General features: G+C 40.4%; 1 protein-coding gene across 6 annotated transcripts in view; it reads right to left on the bottom strand.

Annotated features, from left to right (window-relative positions):
* The window catches only part of LOC127662809 (HEAT repeat-containing protein 5A-like), a 35,814-nt gene that overhangs the window by 14,004 nt on the left and 4,763 nt on the right, over positions 1–17,047 (bottom strand). For 4 of the 6 annotated variants that reach the window (XM_052154161.1, XM_052154164.1, XM_052154166.1 and 1 more), the window contains exons 5-23: positions 16,850–16,999; positions 16,285–16,456; positions 15,855–16,012; positions 15,208–15,457; positions 14,937–15,092; positions 11,898–12,148; positions 11,191–11,302; positions 10,857–11,009; positions 10,570–10,669; positions 10,008–10,117; positions 9,576–9,739; positions 9,077–9,240; positions 4,888–4,993; positions 4,567–4,757; positions 4,313–4,472; positions 3,981–4,170; positions 3,693–3,862; positions 2,547–2,573; positions 1,428–1,572 (exon numbers count right to left, since the gene is read on the bottom strand). In XM_052154161.1, coding sequence (XP_052010121.1) covers positions 1,428–1,572; positions 2,547–2,573; positions 3,693–3,862; positions 3,981–4,170; positions 4,313–4,472; positions 4,567–4,757; positions 4,888–4,993; positions 9,077–9,240; positions 9,576–9,739; positions 10,008–10,117; positions 10,570–10,669; positions 10,857–11,009; positions 11,191–11,302; positions 11,898–12,148; positions 14,937–15,092; positions 15,208–15,457; positions 15,855–16,012; positions 16,285–16,456; positions 16,850–16,999 — 2,929 coding nt within the window. The remainder of the gene's footprint in view (positions 1–1,427; positions 1,573–2,546; positions 2,574–3,692; positions 3,863–3,980; positions 4,171–4,312; positions 4,473–4,566; positions 4,758–4,887; positions 4,994–9,076; positions 9,241–9,575; positions 9,740–10,007; positions 10,118–10,569; positions 10,670–10,856; positions 11,010–11,190; positions 11,303–11,897; positions 12,149–14,936; positions 15,093–15,207; positions 15,458–15,854; positions 16,013–16,284; positions 16,457–16,849; positions 17,000–17,047) is intronic. The other 2 variants (XM_052154163.1, XM_052154165.1) reach the window with 1 other exon arrangement.

Raw genomic sequence — 17,047 nt, 5'->3', positions numbered from 1 at the left:
AGCTTGGTCGCAAATGTGTCTTTCAAATGGACAATGACCCCAAGCATACCTCCAAAGGTGTGTCAAAATGGCTTAAGGAAGGGGGCCTGGGTAGCTCAGTGACTACTGCTGCTGACTACCACCCCTGGAGTAACGAGTTCGAATCCAGAGTGTGCTGATTGACTACAGCCAGGTCTCCTAAGCAACCAAATTGGCCTGGATGCTAGAGAGGGTAGAGTCACATGGGGTAACCTCATCGTAGTCGCGATTAGTGATTCTCGCTCTCAATACGGCGCATGGTAAGTTGTGCATGGATCGCAGAGAATAACATGAGCCTCCACATGTCCCTCCCAAGTCTCCAAGGTGCCATGCACAATGAGCCATGTGATAAGATGTACGGATTGATGGTCTCAGAAGCGGAGGCAACTGAGAATTGTTCTCCGACACCCGGATTGAGGCGAGTAACCATGCCACCATGAGGATCTACTAAGTAGTGGGAATTGGGCATTCCAAATTGGGAGAAAAGGGGATAAAAAAAAAATAAAAAAAAACAAAGTCTTGGAATTGGAGTGGCCATCACAGAGCGTGTTAACATCAATCCTCATGTGAAAAAGCATGTGCGAGCAAAGAGGCCTACAAACCTGACTCAGTTACACCAGTTCTGAAAATTCCAGCAACTTTTTGTGAGAAGCTTGTGGAAGGCTACACCAAATGTTTGATGCAAGTTAAACAATTTAAAGTCAATGCTACTAAATTCTAAAAAAGTGTACGTAAACTTCTGTATGTAAATCACATTGGTTTGGAATCCCAGCATTAGATAACAAAATATCAAACATTTACATTTATGCATTTGGCAGACGCTTTTATCCAAAGCAACTTACAGTGCACTTATTACAGGGACAATCCCCCCGGAGCAACCTGGAGTTAAGTGCCTTGCTCAAGGGCCCAACAGTGGCATCTTGGTGGTGCTGGGGCTTGAACCCCCAACCTTCTGGTCAGTAACCCTGAGCCTCAACCACTGAGCCACCACTGATATGATATAAAGTGTCAATTGATAGAGATTTTGCTATTTCGTGTATATCGCGAAAAAAAATTACTATATCGCAATATAATGTATATCAGTATCGTGATATAAAATGATTCACATTGTGATACAAGATTTTGGTCATATCACTCACCCGTAAAACCAAGTGGCATCTGCAAACAAACAATGCTAGATAATTTCACATTACTAACTTCACTTTTCTTAGATATGATTGCAATTATTTTTAACTGGTCCTAAGGTAATTTTTGGTGGATGTATTAACTCATAAGGTAACCCTAAATTTCCAAGATCTCCTGGCAGGGGGGGGTCCTTCACTGCAGTCAAACCCACCTCAAAGTGCAGAGTACAGTGAAATAAAAGTGCAAGGATACTATACTGTGTCATGTATGTGATGCTGACTTACCCAGCTGTGTGTTGTCTCTCCGAGGCAGCTCTTTAACCAGAGCTACTGCATGCTCAGATACCTCAATGGCCTCCCTCTGCGCCAACTGCCTCAAACATGCCACAACCGCCCGCCTTAGGGACAGGTACGAGCTGCACAGGTTTATCTGCACATGCACAAATGCCCATTGATAAGATTAAATAAAACCAAAATAAGGTCCAACATGAGCTCTTAACATAAGTCTGTTCATAATAATCAGGAGTTGTGAGTGAAAAACTGAACTGAGACATTGTGTCTGATTAAATTTATTGTGCTGTTAGTTGTATTAGTTGAGCCTATTGGCTGCATTCACAAGTAAAACGTAGGTGTTCTGACAAACATCAAATATGATGATCACTTCATCACATTTAGCACAAGAATATCCAGACAAAGGTGCAAAAATGACAAAGACTCATCAGCATACAGTGGCAGCCACAGTGAAGTTAGTACCGTTATGTCAAAACAATCCCATACAAACAGTCTTTCAGTGCAGAGAAGGACAGAGGGAGATGAGAAAGGGAGAGCAGGGCTACTGTCAAGGCTTGTTTTAGCAATAATTGATGTGACAAGTGAGCTGTTTGTGAAGAAAAGGATCATAACTCAAAGGATCTAAAAATAGACCATGTAGAACAAAGCATGTTCACTGTCTAATATTGTCTTAGTGCCTATGTGAGGCTGTGGGATGGAATGAGAGCAAGAGAGAGAGAGAGAGAGAGAGAGAGAGAGAGAGAGAGAGAAGACAAAAGACAGAGAGAGAGAGAGAGAGAGACTGAATCTCACACAGTTACAAAATTGAATTGGCATGAGGCCACAGCTGTGGATGTTAAGGCCATGTGCACTGTGTGGGTGGTCAGTGTTAGAAGTCTTAACAGAAAAGACCAGGCCAAGCAAATCTAATCCTTGGCATTAACCCTGCAGTTAGATGCAGTGACACTGTCTGTTCATGCTCAAAACTGGAACTCCTATTTGATTTAGTTTGTCAGTGGGAAATATGTGAGAACAACGGAGCAAATTTAGAAAGGGAGAGAAATATGAGGTGCAAACAAAAGAAAGGGTATGCGTATGCAGTGGGCTGACAGGACAGAGGCAGAGAAAACCTACCAACACAGAATAATCCAATAAGATCTCCTGTATGAGAGAGCAGAAAACAGTACCATCACTACAGACAAGGGCAAACTCAGGCCCATGTACACTCACCTCTATTTCAAGGACAGTGATTTATTACTACCTCTATGACTCTAAATATATAAATGTGGAGAGTGGAAAGTGCTACAGTGAGAATAAAATTGTGCAGCTCCTAAGGGATAGTACAATTTCCAACCACCATGTTTGATTGTGCATAAGCATGAATAAGATTTAAGAGCTAAAGCAGAGGGAAAGATTTTTCTGCAAATAATAACAAATTTAATTTGGTCCGGTCCTCACACAACAGTATTTCATTGTTTTAAACATACCACAAGAGTCATATGGTTCATTTTTATTTTGTCATATTAGGGGCCTGACTGCCACTGTTTACTGACTACTACTGTTGTTTGGGAAAGAACATCTTGAACATTCTGCTAAACTTCTCCTTTTGTATTTCATTGAAGAAATAAAATTATGTATTCCGAACAACATGAGGAATCTACATCATTTTTTAAAGGGAAAGTTCCCCAAAAATGAACATTCTGTCATCATTACCTCAACCTAAATTTGTTCCAAACCTGTATGACTTTATTCCGTGAAAAACAAGAGATATTAGGTGCAACGTTTGCCTTAGTCCCCATTCACTTTTATTGCATCTTTTTTCCCACACAATAAAAGTGAATGGTGAAACTGTTCCTTTAAGTAAAATGTATTCTAACCAAAACTATGTTTTCCTCGAACTTTAACACTACCCACACTCTGTGAACCAAAGACCCCATTTAATGTCTTTCTTAATATTCCTGGTCTTATTGTGCACAACTCATCAGTGTCCATGTGATTGTTTTCATAAACGTTTATCAAAATATAAAAATGTAATGCACTTTTCACACTGGATGGGGATAAAAATCATTGACCATAATATAATTGACAAACATTTCATGATCCAATCAAATCCCAAATAAAATGAATTCCCATCCTTCATATTATGTTTTACTCAGGAATACAGGAAATCAAAATAGTTATTTGCATTTTTTCATGTTGTCAAACTGACGTGTAGATGTCTAACTGTCGGTTGCTTAGTATGATTGTTTTAAGTGTGTTTTGCAGCATGTGATCACATACACAGAGGCTGGGCACCAGGCTGGCCAGGTTCACAAAGCGTGGAGCAAACATGTGCAGCTGCTGGAGGCAAGAGATGGCTTCGGCCTGGACCAGAGAGTCTGGACTGTCCTGCATCACAGCACAGCCCATCAAACATGATGTCCTCACCGTACACACAACTACACCCTCACCTGTGGATAGCCAGAGACATTTACATACAGTATCATAACCATAGAGAAGACAGAAGAAAGAAGATCACAATTTACCAACTGTGTGAATGTGTTTACTGGTATGTAAGTATGTGTCTACCTTGCAGATCTGGACCCATGGAGGTAATAAGGGCATTAAGGCAGCGACCCAGGCTCTGCTGCACTTCCACATGTGTGTGTGGCGTTGACAAAAGCAGTCGTAGCACCAAAGTGAAACTGGCCTCCATGTGACAGTGATACAGATGCCCTGCTAAATCCACTACCATAGACAGAGCATGGAGAGCCCACATCTGCAATACACACACAGTTTACCAAAAGTTAAGTGATCTAATCTTCCTCTCCTCTAAATTAAACGCAAAACAGCCATCGCATCCTGATTACATTTCCAATAATCATATATTGATAATATGCATCAGGTCAGGTGGTGTGTACCTGAACTTCAGGTGAAGTGCTGTCCTGGGACAGGGTAAAGAGGACCCCAACACAGGCACTAAGGAACTGGGTGGAGCTAATACCACCCAGGTAGCGGTAGACAGCCCCTAGTGCCAAAGCATGACCTGTGCGTGTGATGGCATCCCTTGCTGTCTTTAGTCTGGAATACATTTCCATCCATTTCAAATGCTTAATTTCATATTCTGTTTTTGTGAGGCTTGAAAACAAACATGGATCTTATTGCAAATACTCACTTGTCAAAGCTCATGAGAGTGATGGAAACAGTAAAGCTGGGGTCATTAAGAACCTGCACCAGCCTGGCTAAACCCTCAGCAGCCATGCACCGCAAGAGAGGGTTTGAACTCTCTAGCGCCCCCAATAAGAGAGACAGGGCCGGTCTTTGTACCTCCTCTGGACCCAAATCCCTCCGACTTGATGCTAAACACTACACAGAGGAAATGGGAGGAGGAGAGTGAGAAAGAGAATCAAACAAACTGACAGACAAACAGACCGCTTTATACAGTGTGACTGCAATGGTTCTAAAATTATGTTAAAGTATCAAAATATCTTCTTACCTTCAAAGTGCAACAGAAAGCAGCAGCTACATGGCTCTGAACCATTTGTTGCCGGGCTCCTTTAAGCTGTCTCACAAACCCACAAAACTGCTCTAGGATCTGAGCCCTAAGACATGAAATAGCAAAGATACCGCTATATATAATGAAACTGACCCAAAACCTAGTACTGATCAGAGGACAGCTACTTCTGGAGATAAATGCCTAAAAATTATCAAAGCATAGGGCTAGGTGGTATAACAGTATATATTAGGGATGGTAAGATTCACCGATTCGCATCGGTGCATCGGCATAAAAGTTAACGATGTGATGCATCGATTTAAAAAAGTGTGCATCGGATACAAGTTGGCATTTGTATCGCGATGCATCATTTCTAACATATATGCATCGGTAAAAGACGATTTATTTATATATAATTATTAGTAGATGTGCTATACTTTAATTATTTGGAAAGTAACCAATAATTTGTGACCAATATTTTATATGAAGATTGATTTCTCCTCTCTAAATTGTTTCTCCAGCGCATTCTCTCATCACCACTGCTGCTACATGAACATGACGTATCACAACACTATGCACCGAGGCACATAGAACAGGGGTGCCCAATACGTCGATAGCGATGCTGGTAGATCGCACAAAATGTAACTGTGCTTTCATTACATTTTTATAAAAATATATATAATGTCTTTCCTTCTTTTAGTTTCTGTCAGACTTGCACATGTCAAGCAAATTTTGACCAGGCAAGATTTTTGTTTATTCAGTTGCCATGACAACTAGGTTCGCGCCTTCCATTGTCTTCTGATAACAGAGAGTGAAATTGTGAAGCTATCAGTGTTTGAGACCAGCAGCTACTGCCCTGATTAGGCAAAACTGTCTGATTCCATTCAGTGCAAGTCATCAGAATAAGGTAAATTTATTTCATCTTTTTTTTTTTTTTTGCACTAAAAAGGCCTTTTTGTGAAAGGTTCATGATTTAGAAGTCAGAAGGCACATAAGTTAATTTATGATTTACTGTCTGTCTTAACCAAATAAATAAAAGCGAACTATCTGTAACCTACCATATTGAATTGCATCGCATCATATTGCATTGAATTGTGTTGTGTCGGATCACACAGCATCGTAACGGGTGAATTGTATCGCATCGGTAGCTGCTTCATATGTATCTTTAATATATCGTATCGTTGGCTATGCATCTAGATGCGTATCGCATCAGCCTCAGTTATGGAGATGCACATCTCTAGTATATATATATATATTTATATATACAGTGGGTACGGAAAGTATTCAGACCCGCTTGAATTTTTCACTCTTTGTTATATTGCAGCCATTTGCTAAAATCATTTAAGTTCATTTTTTTTTCCTCATTATTGTACACACAGCACCCCATATTGACAGAAAAACACAGAATGGTTGACATTTTTGCACATTTATTAGAAAAGAAAAACTGAAATATCACATGGTCCTAAGTGTTCAGACCCTTTGTTCAGTATTTAGTAGAAGCACCCTTTTGATCTAATACAGCCATGAGTCTTTTTGTGAAAGATGCAACAAGTTTTTCACATCTGGATTTGGGTATCCTCTGCCATTCCTCCTTGCAGATCCTCTCCAGTTCTGTCAGGTTGGATGGTAAACGTTGGTGGACTGCCATTTTCAGGTCTCTCCAGAGATGCTCAATTGGGTTTAAGTCAGGGCTCTGGCTGGGCCATTCAAGAACAGTCACAGAGTTGTTGTGAAGCCACTCCTTCGTTATTTTAGCAGTGTGCTTAGGGTCATTGTCTTGTTGGAAGGTGAACCTTCGGCCCAGTCTGAGGTCCAGAGAACTCTGGAGAAGGTTTTCGTCCAGGATATCCCTGTACTTGGCCGCATTCATCTTTCCGTTGATTGCAACCAGTCGTCCTGTCCCTGCAGCTGAAAACCCTCCCACAGCATGATGCTGCCACCACCATGCTTCACTGTTGAGACTGTATTGGACAGGTGATGAGCAGTGCCTGGTTTTCTCCACACATACCGCTTAGAATTAAGGCCAAAAATTTCTATCTTGGTCTCATCAGACCAGAGAATCTTATTTATCACCACCTTGGAGTCCTTCAGGTGTTTTTTAGCAAACTCCATGCGGGCTTTCATGTGTCTTGCACTGAGGAGAGGCTTCCGTCGGGCCACTCTGCCATAAAGCCCCGACTGGTGGATGGCTGCAGTGATGGTTGACTTACTACAACTTTCTTCCATCTCCCGACTGCATCTCTGGAGCTCAGCCACAGTGATCTTTGGGTTCTACTTTACCTCTCTCACCAAGGCTCTTCTCCCCAGACAGCTCAGTTTGGCCGGACGGCCAGCTCTAGGAAGGGTTCTGGTCGTCCCAAACGTCTTCCATTTAAGGATTATGGAGGCCACTGTGCTTTTATGAACCTTAAGGGCAGCAGACATTTTTTTTTAACCTTGGCCAGATCTGTGCCTTGCCACAATTCTGTCTCTGAGCTCTTCAGGTAGTTCCTTTGACCTCATGATTCTCATTTGCTCTGACATGCACTGTGAGCTGTAAGGTCTTATATAGACAGGTGTGTGGCTTTCCTAATCAAGTCCAATCAGCATAATCAAACACAGCTGGACTCAACTGAAGGTGTAGAACCATCTCAAGGATGATCAGAAGAAATGGACAGCACCTGAGTTAAATATATGAGTGTCACAGCAAATGGTCTGAATACTTAGGACCATGTGATATTTCAGTTTTTCTTTTTTAATAAATGTGCAAAAATGTCAACAATTCTGTGTTTTTCTGTCAATATGGGGTGCTGTGTGTACAATAATGAGGAAAAAAAATGAACTTAAATGATTTTAGCAAATGGCTGCAATATAACAAAGAGTGAAAAATTTAAGGGGGTCTGAATACTTTCCGTACCCACTGTATATAACATGGAATGGTAGAAAGGTGTCTACTGGAAGAGACTTTGCTATACCATTTATACAGCAGCAGATTTATGAATCTTGAAAACTGTAAAGTGAAGCAGCTATTTTTGCACAGACACCAGACTTTATTATTGATTTGTTATGAATACTCATATCTATTTCACTTGCATCCATTAAGCTCTTAAATAATTATTAGTGAAAATATTGATCTGTTTCTCACCAACACCTATCATATCACTTCTGAAGATATTGTTTTAACAACTGGAGTCTTATGGATTATTTTTATGCAGACTTATGTGATTTTTGGAGCTTAGAAATTTTGGCACCCATTCACTTGCATTGTACAGACCATAAGAGAGAAATTCTTCAAAAAAAATCTTCATTTATGTTCTGCAGATAAAAGAAAGTAATATACATCTGGGATGGCAGGAGGGTGAGTAAATGATAAGAGAATTATCATTTTTGGGAGAACTGTCACTTTAACAATGCTTCTGGAAAACTGAAGGTCTTTGTCATTCTTCTATATTTAAAAAATGAAGAAGAAAAAAAATACACGCAAGCTTTTAGCGGTATATCAAGGGATGAAAGATGCATTGCAGTAAGACAGGTGGCTCCATATGATAAGTATCATTTCCTCACCACTGTTGTGTTTACTAATGTATGAGACAGGGCCAGAACAGCCCCCAATTATGCAAATGTATGCAGCTGTCTCGATGCAAATTTGGCTGCGCTGCATATGAAAGTGCTTCAAAAAGCTTCTGGTCCTCATTAAGGCCAGTTCCAGCAAGCATTAGTCTATCAATAACAGTATCAGTTGCATACGACAATCCAAATAACTTTAATCGGTCATGTTGGTAAACATCAATCTAGGATTGAACAAATAACCACATTCCAGTGAATGTAACATAAAACAAACTATACAATCAAGAAGTGTGGGACATTATTTGTGCAAATCAATCACAAGGAAAAAGAAAGGCACTACAAAGCTGTAGAAAACAATTAAGTAAATACCCAATAGCTGTTTAACAATTCATCAACGTTATCTGTTAATTTGCACATGTGAAGCACTATGAATAGTTTTGTTTTTGTGTATCTCGGTGTATCTATTGTTTTCTTCAAGATCCTTTCAATTGAGCTTAAGTAAAGCCATTCCAAGCAAGTGAGAGCCTTCAATGCATCAAACAACAGTCGCACACATGTGAACGATACTATGCTAATAAAGAAGCAACATCATTCAGGCAGCCCTTCATTTCAGCATCAGGAGTTACTCTGGTGAAGGTGAACATACCTCTGCTGGATGCCCAGGTGAGGGAAAATTACTCCAAACAGCTGGACAGCTGCTGCCGTTAGAGCATAGGCTGGAGGGAGGGGGGTAGGGACCTCCTGAGCTGTCTCAAAAATGGTGAAAGGGTCATTCTCTAAAGTCCCACCTCCAGAACCACCCCCAAGGAGCTTTAAAAAATACAAATACACAGAAAATACAAAAAAAAAATGAACAAACACAACTGGGGTTAAAGTTAAAGCCCATCCAAAAATGACAATACGATCATAATTTATTCTGTCACTATTGTATGAAAAAAGATGCAATGAAAGTGAATGATGATTGAGGCTAACATTCTGTCTAACATTCCTTTTGTGTTTACACTTAAAACAGAAAGTAATCCAGGTTTGGAACAACATGAGGATGAATAAATGAAGACAGAAGAAATCCATCCATCACAACCATGTCAGTGATAATATTTAGTTTGGTTTTGTCATTATGGAGCTGAACTGGCTGTGATGCTGACCTGCTCCTCAATGTAGTGCTGGTCCATATCCTGTAGTCCCGGTCCCAGCAGTGCAAGGTCTTGGCTGTAGCACAGCATAGGCAGCAGATTGAGCCCGGCACCTGCTGTGATTTCTGGACCAGTCAGGTCATTCAGCAGCTGCTTCAACACTGTGCCAAAGCTCTCTGAGCCAACACAACCAAATCAAAGTAAACTAATAAATTATTGGGCAATCAAATGTCTGACCTTCCATATCCGATTATAACATATGGAAAAGAGAATCCAAGCAGCTCTATTAGATTTCAAAGCACAAAATGATGCATCTCAAATATCACTTTTTACATGACAACAAGGGCAAAAACAACTCCTTCAATTCCTTTGAGCCTTCAATGTCTCAAAATACATTACATCAAAAAATTTAACAGAGTCTTCTTCATTTTAGAATTTTCTTACCTTCATATGTTTTAGGCTGCAGCAATGTGAGGATCTCATACACTGTCAATCTGAAGACAGTGGCAGCATTTTTTATTTGCTTTCCATAGGATTTAATGAGTGAGGGCAGCCTAAAAAGAGGAGATGGGCACTAAATATAAAATCATATCATGCAAACGCATTTCTTGATAGAACATCCTGTCTATTAGAGTAATTGACATGAAATCCTTTTGGGAAGTGGTTCCTGCGGTGTGACATGCCATATTCCATCAAAAACTATTTAAAACACACCATGTTGCTAATTCTTTTAAATTTAGAATGCATGCAGCTTTAGACAGCATATTAATAGCGAGACTACATGCAATATTTGTACTTTACAAAATGTAACTGTCACACCACAGGACCATTTAAAAAGTGACCAGTTACAGCATTTAAGATGCAAACTTTCTATTACACAATCAAATAAAGTTTAACTTAAAACATTGATGTTTATAAAAAATAATGCAGATATGCTATGCATCAACTACCCATTACTACATTTATTGTGCTCTGTTTTTGTCTGAAACAACCATGAAGCACTCACTGAGTGAGCAGGGCCACTGCACAGGACAAGAGAGGAAGCAGACGACTGATGACATCATCGGTAATGAGGTCTTTGCAGTGCACCACCAGACTCTTCATTGCTAGACGGGAGATGACACACACATGCATAATGAGGTGAGGAACACAATCTATCAAATATCCTGAGCGATGTTTCTGTCTGTCTGTTTATTATTGTGATGTCAAGGGAGCAGATCAGATGGACTGATCCACACTGAAGAGCTAAAAAATGAAAAAGAGACAGGAGTGTAAAGCCTGTGAGACTCTCACCGCACAGTGCTCCTGCTCGGCCCTCAAGGGTCACCTGCCAGGTGAAGGAGTCTCCATGCCGCAGCTCACTCTCCAAGTCCTTTACAGACAGCGGGAAGGCACATTTCCATAGCAACAGCATTTGAGGCAGGTGATGCTCCACTACAGTAGGACCTTAAAGGAAAAGATCAGTAAGAAAAAAGGAGGTTTGAAAAAAAATTCTGCTAACAAAGCCTTACCTGCAAAGAGAAGACAAACTTTGAGCGCATTGGCCGATACACAAAGTAGTATGCATTGCCAAATCTTGTTAATTGACATAATGAATTAAAGATAATAAATGAGGACTAATTCTTACACAGTGTAGAGAGGGCACTGAGTAGCAGCCAGCCTCCTTGAGTGCGCTGGATGGAGATTCTGCTGTTCTGAGCAGCAGAACGCAGGAGATTTTCAGCCACAGTCATCACCACCTGCATCCAGTCCATCAGAAGTAAAACGGTGTTCAAATGACTGGTCGTCATATATATATATATATATATATATAAGTTGCCAGAAATTACACCAATAACATTTATAAGGAAGACACAAATCATCGAATTTCAGGAGAGAGAATAATTCTACTTTTCCCTTAAATTGCACTATTACAATATATTTAAAAGGGTCATGACATGAGGAATACAATTTCCTTTCATCTTTTGACATTAAAAAGGAAATTTAACTATAAAAACATACAGTTAGTTTCAGAACTAAAAACATCCTCCTCACTGCAAAAAAGAGCATTTGTTGACTCCAGCCAGGTCTCCTAAGCAATCAAATGAGGTATCCTCCTCGTCTTCGCTATAATGTGGTTCGCTCTCATGGGGCGCATGATGAGTTGTGCGTGGATGCTGCGGAGAATGGCGTGAAGCCTCCACATGCGCTATGTTTCCGCAGCCCTAATCTGTGTTAACCACAACTGTCTAGGTAGATCTTCTGATAGCACTAACTAGCACTTAAAAACAACAGAAAACTAAAAACAAACAATCCAATCTGTGGGACATGTATAGACACAGATCTCGCTCACACCTTGCCCTTAGAGTGTGGTATTCCCAGCGGACAGAGTTGTACAGCTCCAAGTAGAGCTGCAATGGCAGCACTGTAACCAGCCACAGCCTCAGGGCATGACTTCAGGGCATTCAATCTCTCTGTACAGCGGTCAAGCATCACTGCCACCTGAGCAGGCATCCCTACGGCAACACATCGCAGGCACCAAGCAGCAGCAAGACGGGCAGATGCACTGGGTTGAAGGAGAACAGAGATCACAGTGTCGAACATCCCTGTGAGAAAGAGAAATAGAATGTGAAAAACCTATTGATAAGAACTTCTCATAAATGCAGCTTTAGTGAAGATCCAGGGATCACAGATAAGGAATCTGAGATCAATTGTGCACTTTCTGGAATTTTTATAAAGCTGGTGTCTCTAAATCAGGCTGGATGTGTGAAATCTGCAGCTGCAGGCACTTTCTATGCTCACTCCTTCATCCTGGTTATATTGTGACTTATCCATTAAAAAGCAGAAGCATTCACACACTGGTTCAGGCAACAGGCTTCCTTCAAACACGAATCCTTACATTGAATCCAGAGATACAGATTTTTCATTTTCGGAAAACACACATATCCACGCATACACACGCTAAATATTCTTCTGTAAGATAAATCACAGAAATCTCAAAATTTCTAATCTCTTCTTTATCACAGTCAAAAAGCTTCACAAAACTAATGGGCAGTGCAACATGAGCCGCTTGATAGAGCAGGATGTTGCCCATGTCAACAAAATCACCAAATATATCAAAACTACTCAATTATTAAAGGGCTAAAATACAGCATTCAGAAAAAGGCAACACAACATGCTACAAATACATATGTTGAAGGTGGGTGCAAAACCCACCTACAACACCAATACACACTATACATGGTGTTTGCTATGCCAGGGGTGTCCAAACTCTTTTTATTGGGGGCCAAATAAGGAAAGTTTACAGAAGGTTTTGTGGGCAGTATCGTTGTAATAAATACAAAAAAAGGACTTGATGCTACTAGATTGCCACTCTTATATCATCTTTATAGTTTTAATCACACTTGTACCAGTGATGTGTTGTCTTTAAATTTTTTGCCAATGTAAAACAATATTTATACATTTTTTACTAAATATTATACCCACTTATTCATATTTGTATCTTTTTGATGTTCATACAGTATCAATGAAAAGCACTTATAGAGCTGATAATGAGCAATGTTGGGTGTGACCCATCACAAATATCAGATAACATTTTCCAGTGATGAATTGATGTAGCCTATGGAATAACTCTCATTTGTAGTCATCAGTCATCAGTAATGCAATTAGAGTTTTGTTCTGTTGTTACTTGCATTACAAGTATGAAGTAGATCAAAATAATTGTGTTTCCTTTTATTTGGATGACGCACAAGTGCAAGCTGAGCGTACGCAGTACTAGCTCTCCCATGTCCTCTCAAGTGGCGCTGGGAAGCCAGTGTATTAATTTTATTATTTCAGTGAACATTAGAACAAACCAATTAAATACAATTAATGAATTTCTAGCACTACAAAGACCATTCTTGAGAGCTCTGTGCACACTCAATAATCTTGGTGCAGCCGCATGTGCTGCACAACAGCCGCTCTACCCAGTGGTTTGATGTGTGGTATCAGGACATTTTAACAAGAACGAGTTCAAGAGCAGAGTATCTAACCTGATAGCAGTCCTATAACAAATGCATCATTCTTTTTGCATGGTGATTCATCCATGGAGTTTCCAAACTCCTTTTGAAGTCTGCCAGTAGATGAAAAGAGAACACACTAATGGAGAAAATGCGCTGTGATATGTGGCAGTCCATGATTGTGACATCCTGTGTTCAGAATAAGAATTTTATATAATTTCTCAATAGCGAGCCAAATTCTGGCCTATTTCTAAAATCACTCACGAGCCGCATCAGAGCAGTCAGTTTCGACACCCCTGGCTATGCAAGCAACACTATTACGGCTTTTTCAAATCCCTTATCCCAAGTATTAAATTCAATCTGTAACTTGAACGGTACCTCAAATCATGCGTTTTGTTGTGGAAAAGTTATTGGCAGATGATATAACCGGGTGGAAAAAACCCATAAAACTTACATGCAAGAAGGGACCTGATATCTAGGGACTAGGGATGGGCACGAGTTCTTGAGTTCTGGACTCGGAAGAAACAGCAATGATCGATCAAGAAAATAATGAATTTGAAATGCGTGACCTGACTTTTCACCAAACTTGAATTTCCGTGATAAATTGACACAATGTTTTAAAACGTGATGGTTATGGTGTCTCCAGTCACGCCAACCACGGTTTGCAGAAACCATGTTCAGAAACAGTGGTGTGCACTTACTAAGCTCATTACATTAACCTGAAGGAAGAACAGAGACGTACAGTGGGTACGGAAAGTATTCAGACCCCCTTAAATTTTTCACTCTTTGTTATATTGTAGCCATTTGCTAAAATCATTTAAGTTCATTTTTTTTCCTCATTATTGTACACACAGCACCCCATATTGACAGAAAAACACAGAATTGTTGACATTTTTGCACATTTATTAAAAAAGAAAAACTGAAATATCACATGGTCCTAAGTATTCAGACCCTTTGTTCAGTATTTAGTAGAAGCACCCTTTTGATCTAATACAGCCATGAGTCTTTTTGGGAAATATGCAACAAGTTTTTCACATCTGGATTTGGGTATCGATCTTTTGGGTACCCACTGTATGGTCTGAGCATTTTCAATGAATAGGCCAGCGAGTCTTCACATGACAAAATATCATGCATTATATTTTGATAATGCCCTCTTTTATACTTATTGTAACAGACTACATTACAGCAGCCTACAATGAATAGACAATGGAAAAAAGAAACGCAATGCAGCAGCAAAAGACGTATAACATATATGTACGTACTGTATACGAGTACACAAAATGACAAAAATGCCCATCCCAAAATATCTTAAGAGTAAGCAACCACCTAGCAATGCCCTTCGATTTGATGGGGTTCCCAGTGTTTGTATGTATTAATGGAGTAATGCATGACAAACCTATGCTAGTGTCCTGCAGCAGAGGGAGAGCAGTGGAGCTCAGGTGCTGCAGCAGACTGCCCAGCTCCAGCAGGATACACACCAACACGTGCTGACTAGCTGCTACATCTGCAGGGCTCACTCGTGTCTCAACGTTCCCCTCGTGAAGAGCTGCATCTGATAAATACATAGACAAACACATGAAGCTATATGAAGGTATAAAAACTCATATTCAATATCCTATCATATGTGATAAAGATCATATGTGATCATTTGTCTAACAGTCTCATACCCACAACCCTCTTCTGTTTGCTGATCATTTGGCAGATCTCCTTGGCGGCTGCGATCTGGGCCTTCTCCCCCAGCAAACTGCCAAGAGTGGTCCGCAGTATGAAGGAGACACAGCAGCGACAGGCAACAGCATCTGCAGGGCACTGTGTCGCCCGCGTGTGAGACACCCACACCGTGAGAAGAGAAAGAAGAGAGGAGAAGTGTGTCTCCAGCCACGAACCGCCAAGAATGGACACAAACACTACACATGTCTGCTTGGAAGAGAGGACATATGGTATTCAAATTTTAAACAAGGGCATTAAAATAGATCTGCATAGATATACAGTGAAGTTAATTCTGAGAAAAGCTCTAGCGTAATTTGTTTGCAGATGCCACATGGTTCATCCAATTTTAAGTGTGACTTGAGTCCAAATTATCCCAATAATTTTGGGGGCCAATGTATTATAAACTACATTCAATGTAATAATCAAAACCAGTATTTAAGAAAATACTTCTACAAAAGAACAACTTTGTGAATTTTTGCATGATCGCCAAGCAGAATATGAATGAAGCAAATATCTTTTCTGTTTTTCTGTCACTTTATAAACTCTACTTGAGATAAAGAGATAAACAATCTCAAAGGAAAAGGATTTGAGGAGGAAAAGTGACCTGGGTGATGCCCACGCGCACGTCTCTGCTGACTGAGCTGGTGCCTTTCAACATGTCTCCACTGGCCCTCAGAAAGCCGGCTCCCCCCCTCAGGAAACCAGAACTCAGCAGCTCCATCACCTCCTCCAGGGAGTTGCGCTTGGAGCCTGGCCTTGGAGCTGAGACCAGAGATACAGGAACAGGAGAGAAAATGAAGAGAAGCACGCAAGAGAGTGTGTGTAATGAGCGAGGAAAAAGCGGAGTGGGGATAAATGATGGACCAGATTCCAGAGTGGAAGAGGAAAGATGAGAATACAATAGGAAAAATAAAAGAGGTATGCAAGTATGTAGGGACTTAAAAGACAAAAGGGAAGTCACAAACTCCATGGGTAAAGATCAACGTATTATTGTCCGAGAATAGTTCTAACGTTACTGTGTACAATCCACTTACCAATAGCCTGTCTCGGCTCCAATGCGGATGCTAGTAAAGTGCCAAGCAGTTTTGAAATCATGACTCGGACATCGTAGTTTGAGCCCTCGAAGGCTCGGAAACAAAGAGTGGCCACATTCTCCAGCTCTGTGGACCACAGAAAAATAGCCTCTCTCTGCAGCTCCAGAAGACACTACCAAAGATACATACATTTTAAATACATGCAGCAGAGTCTCAAACATCTTTCTGAACTATTTATTCTCCTCTTAAAACTGCCAACATTGATTAGGCTCAAACAGTTATTTCCAATATTATGGACATGAAATCAAAATATGGACATGAAATCAAAATATTCATTAACACTACAGTCTAAGGCAGGGTCAGAAATTAAGGAGGGGGCTCATGGCAAATATGCCATCAAAAGCCCCCAAATTTCAAAATTTGGGTTCCTGTTTTTTTTTTGTGTAAAATGGCGAACGGGGTCTGTACATAAAAAAAACACACTACCAAACATTGGTAAAATAAAACATGTTTGTCGTACAGACAGAAGATTAGAAACTGAGGGATTTGGTTCAATGCTTAGTACCTTTGCAGTAGCACAGCGCACAGCCATGGAGCGATCAGTAAGACTGGTACGGGCAGCTTTATAGATGTCTCTGTGACAGGACATGGCACTCATACCTAAACCCTTTAGAATCTTCTCAATACACAACATGATCTCACAGCGGCCCTGGGACTGGACACAGAGTCAACAGCACACAATGTAACATTTACTACAGTTACA

Source organism: Xyrauchen texanus, chromosome 22, assembly GCF_025860055.1.
Source record: "Xyrauchen texanus isolate HMW12.3.18 chromosome 22, RBS_HiC_50CHRs, whole genome shotgun sequence".
NCBI lineage: Eukaryota > Metazoa > Chordata > Actinopteri > Cypriniformes > Catostomidae > Xyrauchen > Xyrauchen texanus.
This window is presented reverse-complemented; position numbering and strand designations above follow the sequence as displayed.